A 20,096-nucleotide genomic window follows, 5' to 3' on the forward strand; every position below is an offset into this window, starting at 1 on the left:
AGTGTTCCCAAGTAAATGTCGAGTGTTCCCAAGTAAATGTTGAGTGTTCCCAAGTAAATGTTGAGTGTTCCCAAGTAAATGTCGAGTGTTCCCAAGTAAATGTCAAGTGTTCCCAAGTAAATGTCGAGTGTTCCCAAGTAAATGTCGAGTGTTCCCAAGTAAATGTCAAGTGTTCCCAAGTAAATGTCGAGTGTTCCCAAGTAAATGTCGAGTGTTCCCAAGTAAATGTCGAGTGTTCCCAAGTAAATGTCGAGTGTTCCCAAGTAAATGTCGAGTGTTCCCAAGTAAATGTCGAGTGTTCCCAAGTAAATGTCGAGTGTTCCCAAGTAAATGTCGAGTGTTCCCAAGTAAATGTCAAGTGTTCCCAAGTAAATGTCGAGTGTTCCCAAGTAAATGTCGAGTGTTCCCAAGTAAATGTCAAGTGTTCCCAAGTAAATGTCGAGTGTTCCCAAGTAAATGTCAAGTGTTCCCAAGTAAATGTCGAGTGTTCCCAAGTAAATGTCGAGTGTTCCCAAGTAAATGTCGAGTGTTCCCAAGTAAATGTCAAGTGTTCCCAAGTAAATGTCGAGTGTTCCCAAGTAAATGTCGAGTGTTCCCAAGTAAATGTCGAGTGTTCCCAAGTAAATGTCGAGTGTTCCCAAGTAAATGTCGAGTGTTCCCAAGTAAATGTCGAGTGTTCCCAAGTAAATGTCAAGTGTTCCCAAGTAAATGTCGAGTGTTCCCAAGTAAATGTCAAGTGTTCCCAAGTAAATGTCAAGTGTTCCCTGTTAAAAAGATAGGTCATGATTTACTTCATATCCACATTACAAATTTCTATACTTGATTGTTAATTTGGTAGTTATCAATCAAGTTAAAAGGTCACACTTTCAACTTAAACAGATTGTAAACATGATATTTCATTGGGTAGAGCATATATATATATGTAAGCACTCATTCAAGTTCTTATCATATCACATATGAAACATTGCAACAAAAATAATGAAATACATTTTGAAAACAAATTTTCAAGTTCTTTCCGCTGTGCTTAAAATTTGATAATAAAGCAGTTGAAATGAAATGGGGAAATATGTTGAATGTGGAACAAATCACAGCAAAGACATCAGGCTCAGTTTTGTAGTAACTAGTTATTGCCGCATGTTGTTGATGGAACTCTGATTTTACCTTTAAACATTGTTACATCAGACAGTATTTGTTTCAGGTTTGTGATCAGGATTCTACAGAGGACAATACGACCAGATGAAATAGTGATAGCTCAGCTGGAGGAGAAGGAGGTCGAATATAAAGAGTCTGACATGGAAATGCAGGAAAATGATAACATGACAAATACCACAGAAATTACAACCGTAGACGGCAGTCTACAAGGCTCCACATCTTCTCATAGAAACCATGACACTGGCATCAAATTTAGAAATGGAAAACTTTCAAAGCCAAGACACTCTATACCATCTAACGATTCCATTACATAACCAACCTTTTCTATCATAGACTGTATGTGAAAACCGACTGGAAACATTTACCTAGTCTTTCAGGAAAAGCACTCGGTGTTTATTTGTCCCCATAGACATATTTAATCATGCATATTTTTATTCCATTTTACTGTTGAGTGTTTATAAACAGCTGTAAAAATAGTGATTATTTAAAAAAAAACAAGTGCACAAACCAATTGTTATTTTTTTAATCCATACCAATTTTGTGGTATTGTGCTGTGTAGAATTTATTGTGATATCTAGAAACCATTGAATCGTTGGAAATATTAAAATGTTAGTTGTAGTTCTGATATACAATTGGTTTTCAAAGTGAGTAAAGTTAATTTAATAACATAATATGTTGACAAGTTCACAGGTATTTTTGTGGAACAGCATGAATATTTTAATGCTAATATTTTCCTTACATGTATATATTTGAGGGGAACACTTTAACTCATTTCAAGAATATTGTAATAACATTCCTCTGTATCATATAAAATATTCACCCTTGCGGTGTAAAAATCATTTATTTCAGATCAATATGCATAATAATGGTAAGCACCTGTAACACACTGCCTATCGGTGTGTTTATGGTGTACTAACACTTATTCCTACTGCAAATGACATTGAATTGTTAACACTGCATAAGTTAAGATTGTACTAGACATAAAATAGGGGCCATGTTGGCTGTAGATGGGTGTTTATAAAGTGAGGGATTTACAGGGGTTGTATATATGTTCTAGTAACATCATCTCAGAGAAAAACATATACTAGTAACATCATCTCAGAAAAAAATATATACTAGTAACATCATCTCAGAGAAAAATATATACTAGTAACATCATCTCAGAGGAAAATATGTACTAGTAACATCATCTCAGAAAAAAATATATACTAGTAACATCATCTCAGAAAAAAATATATACTAGTAACATCATCTCAGAAAAAAATATATGCTAGTAACATCATCTCACAGAAAAATATATACTAGTAACATCATCTCAGAGGAAAATATGTACTAGTAACAACATCTCAGAAAAAAACATATACTAGTAACATCATCTCAGAAAAAAATATATACTAGTAACATCATCTCAGAGAAAAATATATACTAGTAACATCATCTCAGAAAAAAATATATACTAGTAACATCATCTCAGAGAAAAATATATACTAGTAACATCATCTCAGAGGAAAATATGTACTAGTAACATCATCTCAGAAAAAAATATATACTAGTAACATCATCTCAGAGAAAAATATATACTAGTAACATCATCTCAGAGAAAAATATATACTAGTAACATCATCTCAGAAAAAAATATATACTAGTAACATCATCTCAGAGAAAAATATATACTAGTAACATCATCTCAGAGGAAAATATGTACTAGTAACATCATCTCAGAAAAAAATATATACTAGTAACATCATCTCAGAAAAAAATATATACTAGTAACATCATCTCAGAGAAAAATATATACTAGTAACATCATCTCAGAGGAAAATATGTACTAGTAACATCATCTCAGAAAAAAATATATACTAGTAACATCATCTCAGAGAAAAATATATACTAGTAACATCATCTCAGAGAAAAATATATACTAGTAACATCATCTCAGAGGAAAATATGTACTAGTAACATCATCTCAGAAAAAAATATATACTAGTAACATCATCTCACAGAAAAATATATACTAGTAACATCATCTCAGAGGAAAATATGTACTAGTAACATCATCTCAGAAAAAAACATATACTAGTAACATCATCTCAGAAAAAAATATATACTAGTAACATCATCTCAGAAAAAAATATATACTAGTAACATCATCTCAGAGGAAAATATATACTAGTAACATCATCTCAGAAAAAAATATATACTAGTAACATCATCTCAGAAAAAAATATATACTAGTAACATCATCTCAGAGGAAAATATGTACTAGTAACATCATCTCAGAAAAAAATATATACTAGTAACATCATCTCAGAAAAAAATATGTACTAGTAACATCATCTCAGAGAAAATTATGTCTGATCATCGTCTGTGATAAAGGATTGTAATATGAGTAACACATATCCAATGTTGGAGTGTTTTATGGACAGCATTCCGTGTAATATGTGAACTATTTACTGGTGTAGATTAAACACATATAACGGGTAGCACAGCCAGGTGATGAAGAAAGACTACCACAATGGTGATTTTTAAACAAATCTTAGCTCTTGGTATTATGGATGAAATTTCCTTTAATTAAGTATTAATAGAGACTTCTATTAGTCATATAGAAAGTAAAACCTAAATAGATACAGCAATCATGTTCTATGTGCAATATACTGAAGCTTGTATATAGGTGACACGTTACAATACACTAAAGCTGGTTTATAGGTGACACGTTACAATACACTAAACCTGGTTTATAGGTGACACGTTACAATACACTAAAGCTGGTTTATAGGTGACACGTTACAATACACTAAACCTGGTTTATAGGTGACACGTTACAATACACTAAACCTGGTTTATAGGTGACACGTTACAATACACTAAACCTGGTTTATAGGTGACACGTTACAATACACTAAAGCTGGTTTATAGGTGACACGTTACAATACACTAAAGCTGGTTTATAGGTGACACGTTACAATACACTAAAGCTGGTTTATAGGTGACACGTTACAATACACTAAACCTGGTTTATAGGTGACACGTTACAATACACTAAAGCTGGTTTATAGGTGACACGTTACAATACACTAAACCTGGTTTATAGGTGACATGTTACAATACACTAAAGCTGGTTTATAGGTGACAGGTTACAATACACTAAAGCTGGTTTATAGGTGACACGTTACAATACACTAAACCTGGTTTATAGGTGACACGTTACAATACACTAAACCTGGTTTTTAGGTGACACGTTACAATACCCTAAAGTTGGTTTATAGATGACGGGTTACAGTACACTAAACCTGGTTTATAGGTGACACGTTACAATACACTAAACCTGGTTTATAGGTGACACGTTACAATACATTAAAGCTGGTTTATAGATGACGGGTTACAGTACACTAAAACTATTATTTACTATTTAACAGGACTGTGTATACAGGTTTATCAACAGTCTTTTACCTCCACATCACTTAGTGTCCTTGTAGTCATTACTTACCTACGGGTATATAAAACGGTGCAGATTGAAGGGTGTAGCAGGTTGTTTAACCAAGATTGTAGAATTAGATAGGGGTCTTTTTGATTCCTCAAGACTGTATGTTGTATTTTCTAAAACATTTCTAACTGCCTGTTCCGTGCAGCGTAACTTTTTCTGTCTATTAGTTGTTAAGTGTTTTAAATGTGTATAATTATATGCGAGATTAGTTTATTTATAAAACCACATAGAATGGATGTGTTTAAACATATATTATTGTTTATATGGAAATCTTAGAGTGTGATTGGTGTAATCACAATATTGAAATCTTAGAGTGTGATTGGTGTAATCACAATATTGAAATCTTAGAGTGTGATTGGTGTAATCACAATATTGAAATCTTAGAGTGTGATTGGTGTAATCACAATATTGAAATCTTAGAGTGTGATTGGTGTAATCACAATATTGAAATCTTAGAGAGTGTGATTGGTGTAATCACAATATTGAAATCTTTGAGTGTGATTGGTGTAATCACAATATTGAAATCTGCGACTTAACTTACCTGATGAAGATGTTGTTTATTAAAAGAACCTTTTGTATGTAAATCCACCAGAAGTATTTTGATTGGAGGATCTGTTAGTTACAACAGCTAATTTAAATGTTTGCTTTATTATTGTTTATGTTTGTGCTTACACCAATGTAACATGTTTACAGGAAAGTATGTTGTCATGTCAGTTCTGCTTAAATCCAACTTGAATGTTCAGATTTATATACCTGGAACCTTCTGAAACATGTGCCTTTCTTGTTTTGATTGATTGTAATATCTTTAAATGTCTGAATGTGTGTAAATATTTATACAGTTTTGTAAGAAATCAATATGTCTGTTTATGCTTCCTCCTTTTTTGGTTTTTCAGATTTTAATTACTGTTATTGGTATATCTCCAAGTCAAAGAGAAGCAGGATTGTAGGAACTGCTAATGTGTTGGCTATTTATTTATTTGTGAATTTCTGCAAAGATTTTCCGTTATTAGGAGAATTTAGAAAATTTAATGTTGATACAAATCTACAAACTTGTAGTCTTGTGTTACTGTGAGATCAGTATATCATTTCAATGGCTGAGACATGTACATGTATTTTGCTGACATGGTTGTTTTTTGTTTTTTAATAGAATTAGAGCTGAATAAGTACTGACTGAGTTTTTAACACCATTATACATAAATTATCTAATTGGAGAGTATTTGATTTGCTTACATTGAGAATATATCATGACAAGATCTTTTGACAGATTTATTTACAAATCAAAGAATTCATACTAATTCTACAATCAAAAACATCACTCTGAACGAGCTCTTCACCAGATACAACCATTCAATCATTCTCCATCTGAAGTTTAACTCTATACCAGATTTATCATTTTATACGTATGAGGGGGGATTACCACCTCCATAAATCATTTATGTCAGATTGTTATTTAGTGTTTTTATTTCCGTAGTTTGTTTCCGTTTGATAGAATTTATATATCATAATACAGGACACAAAAGGTTGTACAGTGTGTATCAAAACTATTTTTTTCTGCTATGAAATCAATTTCAAATCAGCTTTGATTTGATGGTAAATATTGTTTATGTGACTGAATTGGTTTTATCAACATCGACATGATTTATTTTCCATTCAGAAAAAATAACAAGATATTTCCCTTTATGCTAAACCATTATTTATGAAAGTGAAATATGAAAATAATTAAGATAACATTACTTTGTAGGCACTGATTAAATGTGTGTATGTAAATGCACAATGTGTTTCTGTAATATCTATAGGGCGTGTCCTAGTGTGAAAGGGCTTCATGTGATTGAACAATATTCACTGGGATGTGTTCTGGTATGAAAGTTTTAATATGATTGGACAATTCCTAGTGTGAACAAACTAAATGTGATTGGACAATATTCACATGGGCGTGGTCCAGTTTGAAAGGGTTATAAGTATGATTGGACAACATCCACAGGGGTATGCCCTAGTAGTGTGAAAGGGAAAAATGTGATTGGACAACATCCACAGGGATTTGACTAATGTAGCCTGAATACATTTTATTGTGGCATAGTGTCGAAGGAATCAGTATGACAGGAGAGCACCACATTAGGTTTAATTAAATGTTTGAGCTATGAATACTGTATAAGAGACTTTGTGCAGATATTTAAATTGCATCATATATAACGATTCATTTATAGATAAAGAAAACATTAATTGTCCGAGACTTGTCTGTACAGATACATATAATCAGTGGTTGTCAGTCTTTTGTAAGGCCAAAATATGGTCGGATAAAAACAAGTTTCTGATTGGTCACAGTTTGTTCCACTTGATTTACATCAATTGTAGGACACATCACATCTAATTCAAGGGAGGTTACTCTCACTCCACTAAAATTTGGCAGCAAAATATATCTTGTTTGTGAAAAGTGTTACACAGTTAACTTACCTGGGGTGGATGTTATTACACAATATAGAACATGGGTGGGAGGTGACAAACAGGGACCAGCGTACATAATGTATACCATTCCAAACGCTGTATCAATGTGTCAGACTTAGTAAGCTTTCATAACTGGACGCAATATCTTAATCATACAGTATTGATTTTCACCACAATTTCAGGTGAGACATCCTGTAAAACCATCAACAACAAATCCACATCTCTCATGAATGTTGTCTACTCCATCTGTTGTTCCATCATTACCCCTTTGTTTTTTCGTCACTTTTTATTGTCTGATAACATTTACTCCATTAATCAAAAACATATATATTTCTAGCTGAAAAAATGATTAATTATTTATATATATACATGTATAATTTTTTTAAATTCTTAATTAATGTTTAATTATTCAAATATCACTTTGTCTGATCTCTAGCACAGGACATGTTGATGAAGTGTGTGTAATGGTGATGTTGTCACCGATGTGTTTGAGCGACTGTCTCGGTACATTACCCGACTGTGATAATCTGTAGTACATGTATATATAATCCATTGTACTCATCTACTTTCATTGAACCTGTGTCAAAATAAAATCTCAACATCTAAAACAGTCATGTTATTTTATTAAAATGTTTCTTTTCAGAAGTCCATTGTACATGTTTTAACTGTCCAATGAAACATTAGGCCTGTTCTTGTTGGCAGACTAAACATTCAAATGAAAACAAGAGATTAAGGGGTGCTGACAACGTTTCTTGATTATGACTGAATGGAAATTGAACTGACATTACAAATTATACAATATTCTGATTGTATCGAATGTAACAATTGGTAAAAATTTAATATCATTTCCACCAATTTTCAACAAAAACAGTTAATTTGATTTCAAAGTTTATAAGGTTTTTTAGCTCACTTTGCCTGAGGGGCAGGTGAGTTTATGCCATTGCGTAGCATCTGCTGTTCGTCAACATTTCCTTTAAATCCCTACTACATGTTGTCCTGAACGCCTGAATGAAATTTGGTCTGGAGCATTATTGGTCCGGTAGGGGAAATATAGTAAAAACTTTTTTCTTTTAAAATTAGCCCACCATCATCACATCTTTCAAATCACCCTGCCTCTGTGGTCCGTCATCCCTCCGTCCCTCAGTCAACAATTCTTTTTATTGCTATTTCTCAGAAACGGTCAGATGGATAACACACATCTGAGGTTATTTCCTGGATGTAAATCCCATGTTTTGGGTCAAATTGACTGCAAGAACTTCAAAAATCTTCTTAAGACCAAGATTTGGTTGAATCAAATACTCTTCATGGATGGAAATTAAGGCGATTTATCAAATTGTAAATTTCATGGCCCATAGATTTCATGTTTCTCCCTGGAGAAGTGCTAACTATAGTTTATGTAGGAAAATCACATTTTAATGGAAATGATCCCAAATTGGTAAGAATGATGAGGAGGGGCGAACCTATACTACTAAATGTACAGTAACTGAAATATATTGTAGTTTTAGACTCGGGTGACTGTTAAGGCCCATGGGGCCTCCTGTTCAATAGCCAAGGGACCCAAAACCCGCTGTAAGGCCTGCGATATGCCGAGATAAATGGCTACCAAGTTTGTTTACTACAGATGTGCTAAAATCTCTGAACTCATTGCTAGAGGTCCAGGGTCATGATACTGGGACTTTGGGACTCTGAGACTTGGAAGTTAAAAGCCCTATATCCAATAGTCTTATTATCGAGATTTAAAACTACTGATCTTGAAAGTCCAGGAAAACCAGAAATATGTTGGTGCAACTTGAATGCTGATTTTCCACTTATCATAACCTCCACAAATTACCACAAAAAACATTCTGAAAAACTTAAACCTATACTGTGCTGCAGGGGATGGATGGAATCCGGGTCAAGTCATACGGGGGCAATATTGCTATAGACTACATATTTCTTGATTCTGATGCGACAATGTTTTTTTTTACACAAATAAATTTGATTTGTTTGGTGGGTTCATCTACAGTCAAAGCCCATTTATAGTAGCTGATGGCTTCTTCACTTGAAAACCACACAGGAGGAATGTTATCTAGAGCATTTGTGATTAGAGTGTCTTGCCCAATTACACAACCGCCACACCACAGAACAGTCGATGACCTCATGCAGCTTCCTGTCAAATGTCAATCACTATAGATTCACATTCAAAATGAGAGGCTGCAGAAGACCTGCAATGCACTGCTGACAGATATAGTCTCATTCCAAATCTGAAACCTTAGGCCACATAGCTGTAGTGAAGAAATAGCTCCAACACATATTTTATCCTTAATTTCATCTAATTGAACAGCTAGTTTACTGACACGTCGGTAGTTAGCGTTACTGATGCGAGGGCCCCGCAATGTGTCTGTGTCTATACCTGAACTTAACCCAAGTCATACACTGACACAGAATTACTACTTATATGCTGCAAATATACAAATTACACTACGACCTTGACCTTAAAATGATCAACTTTTTAGCCCACCATCATCAGATGGTGGGCTATTCAAATCGCCCTGCGTCCGTGGTCCGTCGTCCGTCCGTCCCTCCGTCCGTAAACAATTCTTGTTATCGCTATTTCTCAGAAAGTACTGAAGGGATCTTTCTCAAATTTCATATGTAGGTTCCCCTTGGTGCCTAGTTATGCATATTGCGTTTTGAGACCAATCTGAAAACAACATGGCCGACAGGCAGCCATCTTGGATTTTGACAATTGAAGTTTGTTATCGCTATTTCTGAGAAAGTACTGAAGGGATCTTTCTCAAATTTCATATGAAGGTTCCCCTTGGTGCCTAGTTATGCATATTGCGTTTTGAGACCAATCGGAAAACAACATGGCCGACAGGCAGCCATCTTGGATTTTGACAATTGAAGTTTGTTATCACTATTTCTGAGAAAGTACTGAAGGGATCTTTCTCAAATTTCATATGTAGGTTCCCCTTGGTGCTTAGTTATGCATATTGCGTTTTGAGACCAATCCGAAAACAACATGGCCGACAGGCAGCCATCTTGGATTTTGACAATTGAAGTTTGTTATCACTATTTCTGAGAATGTACTGAATGGATCTTTCTCAAATTTCATATGTAGGTTCCCCTTGGTGTCTAGTTATGCATATTGGGTTTTGAGACCAATCTGAAAACAACATGGCCGACAGGCAGCCATCTTGGATTTTGACAATTGAAGTTTGTTATCGCTATTTCTGATAAAGTACTGAAGGGATCTTTCTCAAATTTCATATGAAGGTTCCCCTTGGTGCCTAGTTATGCATATTGCGTTTTGAGACCAATCGGAAAACAACATGGCCGACAGGCAGCCATCTTGGATTTTGACAATTGAAGTTTGTTATCACTATTTCTGAGAAAGTACTGAAGGGATCTTTCTCAAATTTCATATGTAGGTTCCCCTTGGTGCTTAGTTATGCATATTGCGTTTTGAGACCAATCCGAAAACAACATGGCCGACAGGCAGCCATCTTGGATTTTGACAATTGAAGTTTGTTATCACTATTTCTGAGAATGTACTGAATGGATCTTTCTGAAATTTCATATGTAGGTTTCCCTTGGTGTCTAGTTATGCATATTGGGTTTTGAGACCAATCTGAAAACAACATGGCCGACAGGCAGCCATCTTGGATTTTGACAATTGAAGTTTGTTATCGCTATTTCTGAGAAAGTACTAAAGGGATCTTTCTCAAATTTCATATGAAGGTTCCCCTTGGTGCCTTGTTATGCATATTGCGTTTTGAGACCAATCCGAAAACAACATGGCCGTCAGGCAGCCATCTTTGATTTTGACAATTGAAGTTTGTTATCGCTATTTCCGAGAATGTACTAAATGGATCTTTCTGAAATTTGATATGTAGGTTTCCCTTGGTGCCTAGTTATGCATATTGCGTTTTGAGACCAATCAGAAAACAACATGGTCGACAGGCAGCCATCTTGGATTTTGACAATTGAAGTTTGTTATCACTATTTCTGAGAAAGTGTTTAAGGGATCTTTCTGAAATTTCATATGTAGGTTTCCCTTGGTGCCTAGTTACGCATATTGCGTTTTGAGACCAATCAGAAAACAACATGGCCGACAGGCAGCCATCTTGGATTTTGACAATTGAAGTTTGTTATCACTATTTCTGAGAAAGTACTGAATGGATCTTTCTGAAATTTCATATGTAAGTTTCCCTTGGTGCCTAGTTATGCATGTTGCATTTTGAGACCAATCTGAAAATAACATGGCCGACAGGCAGCCATCTTGGATTTTGACAATTGAAGTTTGTTATCGCTATTTCTGAGAAAGTACTGAAGGGATCTTTCTCAAATTTCAAATGGAGGTTCCCCTTGGTGCCTCGTTATGCTTATTGCATTTTGAGATCAATTGGAAAACAATATTTCTGACAGACTGCCATCTTGGATTTTGACAATTGAAGTTTGTTATCTCTATTTCTCAAAGTACTGAATGGATCTTTCTCAAATTTCATAAGTAGATTCCCCTTGGTCCCATGTATTGCATTTTTGGACCAGTCTGTCCTGAAAACAACCTGGCAAACAAACAGCCATTATCGTTAAATCTCAAATTTCTTATATAGCTAGGATTCCCTTGTTTGAAAAGTACTGGAGGGATGTCTCAATTTGCACAGATTAGTAAAATGAAGGGAAAAGTAGAGAAAAGATCAATCTGACATGGAACCTATGAAGATCATTCAATGGTGGACGCCAAGATCCCTCTGGGATCTCTTGTTAAATTTGTATTTCACAGAGTATCATGCATGATATTTCAGAATATTTTGTTCCTAGTTGTATTTTTAGTAACAGCGACCTTGATATTGACCTTGAGGACATTTTTTTAACTCATAATGTGCATCAGCATTTTACATTGTATTATGTTGAATTTTAGAAAGTTTAAACTTCTGTACAGGGACTTTTTTACAATATATTTGGGTTTTATTTTCAGCAACCTTGACCTTAGGTTTTTTTAAACCTCTATTGCACATCACAGTTTAACACCATGTTAAATTTCAATGAAAAACAGCATGAAAAAACATTGAAGTCTAAAGTCTGGATGGCAGTCAGACTGACAGATTACTGGCAAAACTTTAAGTACACTCTGCCATAAAAGCAGACAAAACACAATAACAACTAGAACTGTCTCTAGGATGGCAAACTAATACCCCCGCAATCTGCACGAGTCAATGGTGAATTGGAACTGTTAATTAGAGGCTAAGATAACCAAGTAATATAGTGACCAGTTGCCAGAGCAACCATAAGTTTGAGAAAAAGAAAGTGAGATGCACATCTACACATGATCCTCTATTTGTGTGAAGTTTCATTGAAATCGGCCTTTCAGTTTAGGAGTTGTCTGCACAAACTTAAAGATATGGTTCTTATCGGAAAATCTGTTAATAGTGACCAGTTGCCATAACAACCATAATTTTGAGAAAAAGAAAGTGGCATGCACATCTACACATGATCATTAATATGTGTGTAAAGTTTCATTGGAATCAGCCCATCGGTTTAGGAGAAGTTGTCCGGACAAAATGCGTCTACAGACGGACGGACGGACGGCACACGGACGGACAGACAGACAACCTGATTCCAATATACCCCCCTAACTTCGTTGCGGGGTATAAATACATTTTTGATGGTAGAATATACTGCTAATACCCGTGAGCCCTTAATTTCTATCTAAAGTGTGACCTTGACCTTTAACTTTCAAAGCTGAAAAGCAATTGCAAGCAAGCACTTTAAGAAACATTGTACAGAGTATTTTGATTAGCAAAAGCAAACAAGTTATCGCTTGGAAACTGATTTTCTATATTTATATAGCATTAGTGACCTTTTCATTGGACACATCAGAAAAGCAATCCCAAGCAAACTCGATCTTTTAATAAGAAAACACTGTATAAAGTTCGAGTTTGATAAGCCCAAAAGAAAATCATGTAATTGCAAGGAAACTGATTTTCTTTTTGAAGCAAAGTGACCTTTGACCTTTCAAAATGTAAATCAATTCTAAGCAAATACAAGTATGGAAGTACTGAATGAAGTTACAAATTTTGCATGGAAGGGCAATTTTTTTTTTTTTTTTTTTTATATTTAGTAACAGTGAAAAACGGCTCAGATATTCTACTCTTAATGTAATATAATAGAACTACTATTGGTTTATTTTGTTTAATGTCCTATTAACAGCCAGGGTCATTTAAGGATGTGCCAGGTTTTGGAGGTTGAGGAAATTAAAGCCGGAGTACCCGGAGAAAAACCACTGGTCTAGTCAGTACCTGGCAACTAGCTGCCCCACGTAGGTTTCGAAGCAACCCAGAGGCGGAGGGCTAGTGATAAAGTGTCGGTATACCTTAACCACTCGGCCACTATGGACCCACAACTATAATACTCTCTTTCTCAGCTAGCTGGAGTTGAAATATTGTGTCACTATAAGCCTTAATATGGCTATTGAGAATAAATTAACTGTTGTAGTACAACCAAAGGAAAACAATGAAAACTCAAATTCAGAAATGATGATAAACAGTTTTATTGGTGAACATTTACATCAGAGTTTGCACCTGACCTTTAGTTAAATTAGCACCAGCCAGATCACACTTTTGAGTATAGACTAGAGCCAGTCAAACTATCAAATAATGAAACACACTTTTTTTAAAACAATGTTTTTTTTTAATTTTCTATTACAGAGATGAAATCAATCACAATTGTAACTACCTATATTTGCCAGGTGTATATTGTGATCATACAGAACTCCAATGGGACCAATATTACTAAAATAGGTTATTACAAAATATTGTTCTGTGGACATCAAAATATTTCTCCTGTGAATTTACTGTGAATGAAGATTTGTAACTAAAATACACTAAGCTTGGGCTTTTAAATACCTTTCATCCATTATAGGTATATTCTCGATATAATGGCCATGATATTAGTTTTTTTTTACTTAATTTTTAAAAAAATTATTAACAAACCAACGGTTGGTAAAGAATTCTGTCCTACGCTACAATGATTAGATGACGTTCTAGGTAATAGAAGTATAACGCTACATGTATATGGTAATGATAGGATGTATAATGTCGCTTGATAACTCACTGACAATGACAGTACTTTTAAAACCACTCCTGACAAACACTATTCTACCAGATAAAGCCTTTATGAACTATGCATAAATTTTGCTTAATATCCCATGACACCGGTCGGGCATGACGTCAAGCTCCGCTATTATTCTACGGATACCTTGTTAGTGGGGGTCCTTTACTTACATTGTCCAGGTGTGACACAGACTCCAAGGCCTTAACCTTATCTAATTTTCTTATTCTATTTTTCATGATGGACAAAGGGATGCAATATAAAGCGAAGGTACTGTGTCATTTGTGTTTCAAGAAAAGACGATATCATCCAAAATTTGACATTCAGTAATATGTTACATTTAAATGGAATGCACATGTTATATAATATATTCTTTTTAAAACAGCAAATGAATAACAACACACAATCTTAACATTTCCTAATATAAATCTTAAACTTTAAAACATATTAATGATATTTTAAAAATAAAGATTTATGAGATGTATGGGAAGAGTAACACAATTAAATTGTAATAAATTGCATATGAATGTAAGTATAATCTGATGCATTTGCTATTGGGCCCTTTTGAATACCATATCATGTTTGTACAGTACTGTAAAGGTATAATATTAAAGGCACTCATCAATGAAGCTGCATCATAATGAATAGATAATGACTATTTACAAACATTTATTTAACTTGATAAGCAATGGAACCACACAAATATCAAGTTATGATAATGCGGACACAAAATACAATATCATAAAACTAGCTTCAAAATGAGGACAAATAATGACGTCACAGAACATCAGCTGACTAGCGTGATTTCACATCATTTGTAACAACACAACTTCACGTTCGTGAAAAACTGCAGTATAGAACTACAACTCACAGCACCAGGGCAGTCTCCTATCTTTTGATCATAAACATATGCATAGATCTGTTAAATAAATTCTACTATTTATTTATAAACAATGACCATACATTATACAACGTCCAGAAAACCAGATTGAGGATTTCATTAGAGACAATGGAAATATTCAAGTGTTTTGTCTCTTTTCCTGTATACTAATGATTAAACTAGAAAATGTGTAAAACAAATTAAATATAAAATGTTAAACTCCAGCAAGAAATCTTAACATATTTATCTATTTCAAAATAAATAAATTTTAGAAAAAACATGTAGGTTTCTAACATGTAAAAACTGTGCATATACATGTACATACATGTATATTTATATCTCCTAAGATTAAACTTAATAGTGAACGTCATTTAAAAGAATCTTACAATGTAAACATTATCTCAAATAATGAAACAATTTATTAATTCAGCATCATAAAAATTGCAGCAGTAAAACGGTTTTTTAGTATGTTCATCGAACCATTCACCAAGTTTTAGACGAGCGTCCACAATAAACAGTGACACTGTAGCACGAGTCAGATTATGTGTTTGTGATCATTGAACAGAACCACCTCCTGGCTCTTAAGTAAATTGATTTAATATTAGGTATCTTTTCTTTGGTAACAGATTAAGATGGTTTCAAAAGGAAAATAAATCTGAACTTCCGCGTACACAAATTTTTGTCCTTTTTTAAAGTCAAACCTTCAAAAAAATGATTCTCTCAATCCCTTTAAGTTCTATTCAACTACATAATATGAAGCTAAAGTGTGTTTATTTCAAAACAATATACAACTTTTAAAAGTAGTCGAGGTGTGGACTGTATCAATTTCCATTGTTAATAATATTGAATTTCTCAAAAAGGAAGTAGTTTCAATACATATTGTACAGTGTAAATATACAAAACCAATCTTCAAATGTTATAGTCATGGATATCAGTAGTATATCATTTAAGCTAACTACAAGGGCCAAAATAAAGACAGTTATTAGTTATACTTTAAATACCTATCATTGAGATATTATCATGTCTAATTTCTTACAAATGAAATAAATAAAAATGCACTGCATTTTATAGTTCTATAAACAAGTTGTAAATTAAAATAAACAACAAAATCAAGAGAAAGTTTAACTTTTTTTTTTAAACAAGATAGATGAATCTATGAAAAGGTAATATAAAATTACTTTTGTAAAATATTGGGGTTTAAATTTCACTATTGAACGCTTCTTGTTCTCAAATATAATAAAATGACATTTCAGATGACAATTGTTCAAAGTAGGCTACATATTATACATCTATTTACAAAATCAAAACATTTACATCACAGAAAAACAATTTTCATATCAATTAGTACACAAAGGCACTTGATGATTCTGTAAAATAGCACTCGTAGGCTGGTAAATGTATTGGACAAAATCCAAAACATATATCTAAGTCTATTAGAAATTACACTACTAAAAACAGCCTTCTTTAAAAAAGACAACACAAATTTCAACAAAACATTCAAAAACATATTCTACATCAATAAGCTGGCTTATCACCACTACTCTCATCATAGGGCCATAAATTAACATGGATTTCAAATCTTCATGGATTTTTTATAGATCTACGTTGTCTTTGGATTCAAAGTCTTTTATCAGGTAATATTTCACAAGTCTGTTAAGTAATGATCCATTTTTGCTCTAAAAGCTAATCTATGATATCATAACTGTTAATTAGCATGTTTAACCAGAAAAGCTTTTATTACCATTTACATAAATAAGACCTGCAAAACCAGCAGTCATATTTGCCATATTATGGATGCTCCTCTCAAACAAGATTCATAATAGAATATCTTTAACTCCTCCCACCAATCCCTCCATCACTAAATGTGTGTAAATCTAGTGTGGTCTTATATTGATATACAGTTGAATGCTGTCCAATATCAGTTAATGTACCTGTCTTTGCAAATATTCTTACGAAACTTCAACAGAAATGGACAATTTATTTATTTCCAAAACTATAAAATGTAAAACAGAATTCCTTCACTCCTATGAAACAATGCATCCTGTGCAGAATTGCAGAAAGGGTCAAAGGTGACCTTTCATTTATTTGGAAGGCCCCAATGCCCAGGGACAGAGGACGTAACAGACAGACACACCTAAAACACCCCACACAAATGGTAAGGATGTGAAACGGTGTTCTTTATTTACTGACAAACTATCCCTGTCATATACTTTTTAGGCTCCTACTAATATGGCAAATATGACATCAGTTGTTTAGGAATTATAGTGATTTACAGGTGATACAGTAAAAGTTTATCATACATAGTATGCACTGAATATAGACTGACTAGAGAATCAGGAGAAACAGAACCAAAGACACCAGGAAGCATACGATTATATATGAAACATGCAATAATGGAATGATGGAGACCAGTGTGTGATAACATTAAACATGAGGCAAGAAAGGACTCCTGATTACAAAAATTATCAAGGTCATCAACAAGGTTAAATGATGTTAAGGTCATCTACACAGTAATATAACTGGAAAGTATGAATGGCTAGAAGGAGAAAAGTGCAGAGGTCGTTGACATGGTTACAGTTGTGACAATCATTGTGAGGCTGCTATGGCAACCTGTGAAGACACTTGATGACTAACACTGTAGGTGAGGGCTTGCTGGGTGCCTGGGTGGTGAGGACCTGTAGATCCAGAGAGAGGTCCAATTCCTGGTGAGTAAGTCGTGTAGCCGGATGGTATACCTTGAGGACAGGTCTGGTCGGTGAAATACACAGTACCCATTTGTTGGGGGAAGCTGGTGTTACTATAACCTGTATAAAATGGAGGTTGATTACATGAAGTGTTAGTGAAACTATCACCAGTGCTACAAGCAGGAGTTTGGACATTTGAGAGGGAAGACTGGGGGGGAATATACAAAGCCTGATAGTTAGTTTGGCATGCAGAAAGCTGAGAATCTACAGAGCTGACTAAAGCCTGCCCATTACAACTTGTGCTACACCCCTCACTGGATACAGAGGAATTATCAAGTGATGTTTGATGACCAGAATTATTCATATACTGGGAGTTTTGATTTTCAACAAAATGTTCACCACCAGGTGGCGTTGCTGGTGATGCAAGAATGATGGGTTCTCCCTCGCAGCGGGCTCGCTCAGCACTCGTGGCTGCCAACATGTTTAGGAAACGTTTTGGGATATCTTTGATTGGCTTTACAAGCTTGAGGTCACCATACATGTAATATTTCCGCCTATGTTTCATCTGGCGACCTGGCTGCTGATCCTGTTCATGGATGATAGACCCTTCATTTGACTCGCTCACTGACATATCAGAACATGCACTAATTTTCTCAAGATTACTTTCATTTGACACAGACTTAACAGTGGCCACACTTTCTTTCAAAAGTGTCATGGAGCCATCATTTTTGTTGTTGCTCGGGTGACCAGATACAGTTGCCGAGCTCTCAGACTCGCATCCACTATCAGCAGAAGTATTGCTCCTTTTATCATCGAGTTCAGAAGGACTGGTGAGGCATGGGTCTGTGGGTTTTGTGTTTGACTGTGTTAATGGTTGTTTGGTGTTGTGTTTGTTGTTGTTGGATTTAGATTGACAGTGATTTATACCCGACTGACCCTGTGGTGGACAGCTGTTGACCGACATGGAACAACTCATCTGGCTTACAGACCGATAGTACTGAAATGTAGAATAAAATACACTATCACAACCATGCAGGCAATCAAAAGTTATATCACATTCAAAGTTCATTACCAAACAAGAGGCCCATGAGCCTTAACTGTCCTATGAGTTTTGAAATATTTCAGTCAATTTAACCCTTTTCGAACAAAAGTCATGCATATTACCATTTGAAGCCTCTGAAAGCATCCTGGATTTAAATTTTCTCAAATTAATTTTCAGGTCTTCAAAATCTTTCCAACTTTTCTCCAACATGTTATACAAAACTTATCAGACTTTGTTACAAATATGACAAAATTTCATAAATAACATACCTCTACTCCAAGGTTGAAGAAGAATCTCAGAGTCTGTGTATCTTCAAAACAAAAACAGCCTTCATTAGTGAGCAGTACATTAATGATGTCAATAACAGCCTTCATTAGTGAGCAGTACATTAATGATGTCAATAACTAAATATAACAAGACAATTCAGTCCCCCAATCTTCAAAACAAAAACAGCCTTCATTAGTGAGCAGTACATTAATGATGTCAACAACTAAATATAACAAGACAATTCAGTCCCCCAACACATGTCAAATAATATGACAATAATACAATGAAATCTTGTAGGAACTAAATCTACACACTGAGTTTTTGACAGACTAACCATATTCGACAATACCATAATTGTATTTGGTGGTATTGATGAGAATAAATTCAGGAATATCCCTGATTTTAGTTGGCGACTTTAGAAATTTGATGTAAATGGACCCATGCCTCAAGAATGAGGTTCCAGTAGATATACAGAAGATCATGCTCAAAAAATATCTTCTTTGTAGGTTAAAGGTCAAAATTAAAAGTAAAAGTGACATACTATTAATACAGGACACACTATCACACCTAGAAATTATGATTGACCAAAACTCTTTGCTAAATACTCAACATAGGAATCAAATGGTCATTTCCAGCAACAAGCATTTATCATACTGCCTAGAATCTGATAACCGAGCCCAGGTTTCCTTTTAGATAGTGTGTTTTATCATACTGTTTAGAACCTGTTTACTGAGCTCAGGTTTCCCTCAAGACAGTGTGTTTTATTATACTGTATAGAACCTGTTTACTGAGCCCAGGTTTCCCTCAAGACAGTGTGTTTTATTATACTGTTTAGAACCTGTTTACTGAGCCCAGGTTTCCCTCTAGATAGTGTGTTTTATCAAACTGTTTAGAACCTGTTTACTGAGCCCAGGTTTCCCTCTAGATAGTGTGTTTTATCATACTGTATAGAACCTGTTTACTGAGCCCAGGTTTCCCTCTAGATAGTGTGTTTTATCATACTGTATAGAACCTGTTTAATGAGCCCAGGTTTCCCTCTAGATAGTGTGT

At 34.5% G+C, this 20,096-nt stretch overlaps 2 protein-coding genes across 2 annotated transcripts in view; one reads left to right on the forward strand and one right to left on the reverse strand.

The window, feature by feature from the left end:
- LOC117328835 (probable phospholipid-transporting ATPase VA) overlaps positions 1-7,686 on the forward strand; it is a 59,287-nt gene extending 51,601 nt beyond the window's left edge. Inside the window, 1 exon segment of the mRNA XM_033886407.1 lies at positions 1,199-7,686. Coding sequence (XP_033742298.1) covers positions 1,199-1,466 — 268 coding nt within the window. The 3' untranslated portion in view covers positions 1,467-7,686.
- A 5,911-nt stretch (positions 7,687-13,597) lies between these two features.
- LOC117329970 overlaps positions 13,598-20,096 on the reverse strand; it is a 31,010-nt gene continuing 24,511 nt past the window's right edge. The window contains exons 12-13 of the mRNA XM_033888202.1: positions 19,049-19,089; positions 13,598-18,734 (exon numbers count right to left, since the gene is read on the reverse strand). Of these exons, the coding sequence (XP_033744093.1) occupies positions 17,640-18,734; positions 19,049-19,089 (1,136 nt within the window). The 3' untranslated portion in view covers positions 13,598-17,639. The remainder of the gene's footprint in view (positions 18,735-19,048; positions 19,090-20,096) is intronic.

This window comes from Pecten maximus, chromosome 6 (genome assembly GCF_902652985.1).
Source record: "Pecten maximus chromosome 6, xPecMax1.1, whole genome shotgun sequence".
In the NCBI taxonomy this organism is placed as follows: Eukaryota; Metazoa; Mollusca; class Bivalvia; order Pectinida; family Pectinidae; genus Pecten; species Pecten maximus.